The sequence below is a fragment of the Lepisma saccharinum genome, chromosome 20, assembly GCF_977018435.1.
Source record: "Lepisma saccharinum chromosome 20, izLepSacc3.1, whole genome shotgun sequence".
Lineage (NCBI taxonomy): Eukaryota > Metazoa > Arthropoda > Insecta > Zygentoma > Lepismatidae > Lepisma > Lepisma saccharinum.
Window position 1 is genome coordinate 40,784,511 of NC_139248.1, and position 7,716 is coordinate 40,792,226.

The following is a 7,716-nucleotide window of genomic DNA, read 5'->3' on the forward strand; positions in this document are numbered from 1 at the left end:
ATACTATTTGTATTATCGTTTTGATTCTATGTATTCGCCATTACATAATTTGGGGCAATCAGCGACAAGTGGTGGTTTGCCCAGATCGATGACTGCTACCAAACTTTGAATAAAAAAATGAAATTCCTCGGTCTGTTGCTTCCAAAAATGGGTACACATCGACATGTTTCCCTTACTGAACGAAAGCCTTGGAACTTCTGAATAAAACGACCCCTCATTGGCATTGATCGTGTTATTACAACTTTTTTAAAAAATAACATTTTCCAACATGTTACATTTTGCTTACAATGATCCTCGTCCTTGGGGAATTTCCATGGATGATGAATATTTCATCATCCGCCTCGAAAGGATTAAGTAGCGAAATAGACGTACATATCTAATCAAGAATGCAATATCTGACTTATTTTTAAAAGGACAAAGTGTACATGCAGTGTCACACTGAGAACCAGCGATAATGTTTACGACGAGGGTAATAAAACAACATGTTAATGTCTGGTTTATCTTACCAGTAGGAAAGTATACAAGGCAAGTTTCCTTAACTGCCGTTATGCTTTCTGTAAATTAAACACCACGTCATTTTTCACCAAGTAGTATTATGATTTCTCTTTGTGCCTGAGAGAGAGCCAGATGGATGAAGGTTGTTCTGTAATGTATATGTATCAATTAATATAGTTTAATACAGAATGTTGAAGTTAATTTGTCGATAACACATTCATTCAAGTGAATTGTTTTCTATTTGTTCTTGAACGTCTTTTATTGGATACATTCCGTGGATTGTGAACGATGTGTGTCCTGGACAACAGTTTATAGCTTAAGTTCAATCTACAGAACCTGATATATCAAGTGCGTGTGACAAGTTATAGATTTGTTACATTTTTTTAAAAAAAATCTACTTTATGCAGAGATATGCTAATCGTGACTGGACCTACAGTTTAAAATGGCATTCGAACAATTATGTCCCTCCATTGGATCTGACCGGAGTAACTTTGATTACAAGGCAGTGACGTTACCACTTTGCCATCGGGCAAGCTGGTATATTATAAGGAAAGCCTATATTAGAATAGAATAGAATAGAATAGAATGGTCATTATTTAAGCAGGAGTGTTTCGGCCCCATGGCCCGTTGTACCAAGAAATCCTTTTTACAGACTAACTAACTAACTAGCTCTCTAGCCTTCTTAAACCATAAGGTTTATGGCTGCCGCAATACAAGCCTTCCATCTGTCCCTATCCTGAGCAAGATCCATCCACTCTTATCCATCCCTACAGATTTTTTAGGCCTATTTGAACGATATCTCTCCATTTTCGTCTTGACCTTCTTACCATCAGGTTTCCCAACAAGAATTCTCAAAACTATTCTTTCATCTCCCATTCGTGCTACTCGTACATGGCTTGTCCACCAAAGTTTTCTTGATGTATACATTCTAATAATATCTGGACATGAATACAAATTACGTACTTCTAAATTATGTAACTTTCTCCACTCCTCATCCCTTTTAGATCCAAATATTTTCCTGAGTATTTTATTTTCAAATACTGTTATATTTGTGTTCCTCTTTCAATGTAAGGGAACAAGTTTCGCATCCATATTACATACACTACCGGCAAAATTACTGTTTTGTATATTTTAACTTTCAGTTTAGATATTATACAAGAAGATAAAAGTTTATGAAGAGAGAAGTAACACACATTTCCTGAAATAAGCCTGCTTTTATTTTCTCTTTCATATTATTTTCATGTGTTGATATTGTCATAGACACAATGAATGAATTAAAACAAGGAGAGAGAGAGAGAGAGAGAGAGAGAAACATAATTATCATGATAATACAATAAAGATAGTTCAAATATTACACGATGATAGAAAAATACATTGAATTGATTAATATGTATACTGTGAAGTAATAATATGTGGTAAGTCAGTAGTAGCGTATTGCAGAGGGTGATAAGTATGCGTTATACAACATGTGAATTCAGGTGTAATTATAAATTTGTGTTAACTTAATATAGTTGCTCAAACAATAATAAGTTCTTTAGTCCATTTCTTAAAACTGTGATGGCAGATAATATTAGTCAATGGTGCAGATAGTTTGTAACATTTCCTTATTCTGGTAAAAATGAAGGACTTGTTATTGGTTTTTGTTTGTAGATTTTTTGATCGTCTTACTTCCCGATATCGTGTTAGACCAATGTTATGTGAAAACAGATCTTATAGGATAAGTAGTATTTTGTGGAACCGTTCTTAAAACTTGTGTGCATTAAAGTGAGTGTTAAGTATTTTCTTGTATTTTTGATGATTAGACAAGAAAGTTTCTTTAAATACGGGGATAGATGTTCTTTTCATTTTAAATTAAATATGAAACGTATACAACATTTCTGAAGTTTTTGAAGTTACTGGTTTAGGCACTGGTAAATATTACTGTATGCTGGACCGTAATAGTATAATGCGGGTGGGGCATTTCTTGGATAAGGATATATTTAACATTAGCGTTCAAAGTGTGTTTAAAATTATACAAAAATTTAAGTTTTCCATAAAATCTTCATGATAAGTTCGACTTGTGTTTCCAAATTTAAGTGTTAATAGAACACAATCCCGACTTCGAGGGGAAAGGGCTTTTTGTGAAGTCTTTTAAAGGTGCCATAAGTTCCCATGGTCATGAAGGAATATTTTGTTGGATTTAACTGAAGTGAATTTCTGTGTGATCAAATGTCTTATAGCGTCATGAGCTAATTGACCATTGCCATACCCTTCTGTATTAAAGTGAATAAATATTTGGGAGTCTTCATCATGCTGATAGTAGTTGCAATATTGCACAGCACGTTCGAGGGAAAAACAAAACAATCAATAGCCCCAATATTTTACCGGGAATAAACCTTTGTCTGGTAACGGACATGAAAATCCATTTTTTAACAGCATCCAAGTTTCCTTCCGGGCAGTCCGTATCAGAGCTCCAACTTCTCATCCGATTGGATGTTTTAGCAGTTTCCTTTTCTTCAAGCACTGCAACAATTCGGTCCTATGGAAACTACTTGAACAAAGCTTCTTCAAATTTTCATTGTTTTATTTTATTTATCCTTCCAAGGATGTTGGAAGACAGACACGTTGTGCTCAACTTCCGTTGTTAAATAAAGGTAGACAAAATATTCAAATAATTTAAAAAATCGCGTTGCTGAAATGGACTTACGGTTATTTTTAAGTACAAAATAATTAATTTTTAAAGACACTTTAGTTGGTTTTCAGCAGGCGATTTTCCTCACTAATGTGAGTTTCTAATTACAATAAATTTATACCCAGAGGAATAATCTAATTTTAACGCATCATGAATTTTAACTTTATCATACCATTGAAATTAAACTCGTCCGAAATTCAACTAAATTATCAGTTCCAAAATCGCTGTTTAGCACGTTATGGCATTGAATGAAAATTCCACTTGCAATGTCTTTCGAGGACTAAAATTGGTCTCTATATCTGATCAAAGATTTCATTAGTGTTATTATTGAGTTTCTTCTACTTGAGAAGGAGAAAAAGGTTTCGTCTGCCTTGATGCAAGCTCTTCAATAAAATATTATGCCTACATTATTCTGATAGATAACTCCTAGCTACAGTACAGCACAAAATATGAATTCCCCTTTCCCCATAAACACTGCAAGATCCTCTCTGGCTATGTAGTTATGGAGTCAAGCATCGAAGTAGGTTTCGATAAGTCTGTTCGATTAAAGCCTGATTTCCATTAATAGCCTTCATACGATCCTGCAAGTCTTGCATATCACATCCATAATGCAAAATGCTTAATTATTTCGAGACAAATTTCTCGAATGAAATAAAATTTTATAGAACTGCGACAGATTTTGTTGCTAATCTGTTGTAAGATATATACCAAACAATAGCAGTTCGTGAGTTTCTAAATTACAATAAAATATACCCAGAGGAGTACTCTTATCTACACTATACGAGTTTCCTATTTGCTACAAGTAAGAGTGCATTGCTGTATTTTAATATATTTTAAATTAAATTTAATTAGATATATATTTGTTCGATGAAATCCTCGTAAAACTCTGTAGTCTCGTTTCAAAGTTTGGTTCAAAATGTATTTTAGCAGTCTCAAAGATATTTAAAAAAGATTTGGTAATACAATACTTTTTAACTTGTGCAATCGTTGTAAGTTCATTCTTCACTAATCTGGGAGGTTGTAGCAATTTTTCGGGAGGGAAGTGTACTATTGGTCTACTCAAAGCATCGCCACTGGGTCAGGCTTAGGAAGAGGGTTTTGAGAGATATTCTATATTATTATCTATAAGTATACAGCTTAGAAGCGAATGTATGTTGATAAACCGTGAAGGTCATTCAATAATCAAAGAACTACGATACCATGTAAATATATATCAACACTGACGAACTTCAACTGAGTAATGGTCCTTTCACACGATTTTGGAGTAAGTCTGAAATAGATGTGTAGTTTACCTTACTAAGGACTTACATACAGATATTTTTTTTCGTTTCAGAATGTGCAAGTGGTGCTTCATCTCCAAGGCAACTTGATAAGGTTCCTCCAACGAACTGCCATAACTACATCAAGTGCCCTGCGAAGTTCTTGTCCTTCATGGCCGCTGTGAATGCAGTCTACAGGGAACAATGTTCGCTTGGTCACGAAGAGGGATATCCCAATAACCAAGACGAATTGTTGCCCGAATACGACTTCATTGTTGTAGGCGGAGGAACCGCGGGATCTGTGGTTGCCACCAGACTCTCTGAGGTCACCGACTGGTCCGTGCTGTTGATAGAAGCAGGAGGAGACGCTACACCCGACTCCAACATTCCTGCTAGGAACTACTTGTTGTGGGGTACCCCTTTCGATTGGCAATACAGAACCGTAAAGCAGAAGCAGACGTGTTTGGCAAGTGGTGGGAGATGTAGAATTCGCAAAGGGAAGGCTTTAGGAGGAACATCCACGATCAACGGTATGACGTATCTGAGGGGGAATAAGCTGGATTTTGACGAATGGTCTAGAATGGGGAATCCTGGGTGGAGTTACGAGGAGGTGCTTCCATATTTCAAGAAGTCCGAGGACAATTTAAACCCCGAATTCGCAGAATCACGATATCACGGTACAGGAGGGTATGTCCCAGTCATGAGGTATCCATACGAACACCCACTACTTGATCCATTGATAGCAGCTGCCAAGGAGTTAGGTTTCCAAAAGAGAGATCTTAATGGCGAATACCAAATGGGAGTTATGAATGAACAGGCCACACAATACAATGGCTCTCGATACAGTACATCAAGGTCTTTCCTCCATAGAGTCAGATGTCGATCTAACTTACATATTGCCAAATGCTGCTACGCAACTAAAATAATTTTTAAACCTGGAAATATGTTAGCTCATAGCGTACAGATTACACGATATAACAGATCGCATAGGATTTATGCAAGGAAAGAGGTTATTCTGTCAGCAGGAGTAATCAGTTCTCCACAATTGCTTATGCTGTCGGGAATTGGACCGAAGAAACATCTTAAAAAAATAGGAATTCGCGTTGTAAAAGACTTAAAGGTTGGCCATAACTTACAGGATCAATTTAATCTTTTAAAAGGCATTCCTATATTAACAGATCTCCCGAAAATTGAAGTAGAAACTGAGGAGAATTATAAGAAATACAGAGAGTGGCGTGAAGGTCCTCTTGCCGGCAGAGGAGTGACTCAGGTTGCTACATTTGCTAAGGTGTTGGAGGAAACAGGTCCTTCAGACGTTCCTGATACACAGCTGTTTCTTGCTTCAATAAGTACAGGTTTCAATGACTACGATAGTGTTCAGGAGCAAAGTGGTGATAGTAGCCAAAAATTTGAAGGCATAGAGATTCAACCAATAAACCTCATCGTCAAAAGCATTGGAAGAATTAAATTGAAAACTAAGAATCCTTTCGACTATCCTTTGATTGATCCAAAGTATCTGTCGCACCCGGATGATCTGAAGCTTATGTTGGCGTCTATAAGATTCTCAATAAAATTTGTGAACACTTCCGCCATGAGATCAGTTGGTGCAAGATTGAACACCACTGAATATTCAGGATGTACGGATTACACATTTGGAACAGATGATTATTGGATTTGCGTAACGAAACAATACTCAGGTACATCTTGTCACACAGTGGGAACATGCAAAATGGGTCCAGCCAGAGATAAGACTGCTGTTGTTGATAGCAAGCTAAGAGTGCATGGGATAACCAACTTGAGAGTAATCGATGCATCTATAATGCCCGTGGTTGTAAGGAGTAATACTATGGCTGCTACAATTATGATAGGCGAAAAAGGATCTGACATGATCAAGAAGTATTGGCTCACGTAGGTATGTGGGCTCCTAGTGAACATACTGAAAGTTCACGAAAATTGACGCTTTTGGAAAAATTTCATTTCTTAATGAAATGTAGGTGTTAGTATGATGATTAATATGTACATGTGTTTGTGTGCGCATATATTAATCATGTCCTGGGACTCGTAATGTGAAAAGTGGAGCACACTACGACGCCAAGGGTCTCGGGTTCGATTTCTGGTCATCGATCCTCTTTGTGAGTATCCGATCGTCAATTCATCACATTATTCATCCTTATTTTCGCTATTAGCCAAACGTGGTAGAAAACCGACGTGAAATTAGCAAAATCAATCAATCAATTGAAATCATACTTCACCAAACGAACGCTACTTCAAGGAGAACCCGATCAGATGATAATCAAAATATCAATACAGTCACAGCAGAAAAGAGCATGACCGGGTAATAAATTAAATTAAATTCAATCGTATGCTACCTCCTTTTTTTGTAACAAGTATTCTCACCACGGCTTTATCAGGTTTCCGGGTTCTTGGTTAGAAAATAACGCTAGAAAAGGACTATGTAAAGGAATATCAGATGTATTATTTTTGTTATTTTATACATCAATCTCTAAGATTATATGATTCTTTAATATGTAGGTGGTTTACATGTTATTATATGATTAAATGTAGATAAATACACTTGGTTTGGAACTCGGCGTCTCAGCTACTCGCCAACAATTCAGTGTCTCGTCAGCTCCGAGTCTCAGAAGCAGTACAGCGTCTCAGCAACTCGTCCATCTCGACGTTTCAGGAATCCGCTTAGGAACATAGCAATAAATAATTCAGCAACTCGACATCCCAATGAATCAATCTCAGCCTCTCAGCAACTCGCAGTTCTAGGAACAACTCGTGGACTCATCAATATTCAACAACTCATCAATTGAAAAGCAATATTTGACTTGTCGGCGTCTCGATGTCTTAACAGAGAACTAGTAATTTAACAACACTCGTCATCTCAGCACTTCAGCAATAACTCCAACAACGCCTTTCTATCAACGGCTATTTCCTCCCTTTGGAAAAAAACGCCTTGTCATTTAAAGTGTAGGAACTGTTTGGAGACGCTTCCATGTTGGTAAAGCGATAGTATCTATCAACCTTTGAGTGCTGGGGGAGTGGGAATGGGGTGGCTAGTGTAGGCCAAAATATCATTAAAAGAGATGGTAACGACGCAACGAGTCCAAGATGAATTGAGTATCCAAGATGGTTGCAGCTTCGGGCTCTTATTTCTGGACATTTTTCAGCAGATTCATTATGATGTTACACGTATATCTTTAACACTTATATATCTTCCGTGCTCTGAGTTGTATTTTTCAACAATACATATTTTTATTTATCATTTGCCTATTTACATTTATT

The 7,716-nt window shown here is 36.7% G+C and overlaps 1 protein-coding gene across 1 annotated transcript; it reads left to right on the forward strand.

Moving 5' to 3' along the window:
• The first annotated feature begins 618 nt into the window (after positions 1 to 618).
• Positions 619 to 7,689, forward strand: LOC146003244 (glucose dehydrogenase [FAD, quinone]-like). Its single transcript, XM_083141420.1, has 2 exons — positions 619 to 637; positions 4,500 to 7,689. Exons 1-2 carry the CDS (start codon positions 628 to 630, stop codon positions 6,335 to 6,337), a joined length of 1,848 nt encoding a protein of 615 aa, XP_082997546.1. The 5' UTR covers positions 619 to 627; the 3' UTR covers positions 6,338 to 7,689.
• Positions 7,690 to 7,716: the final 27 nt, after the last annotated feature.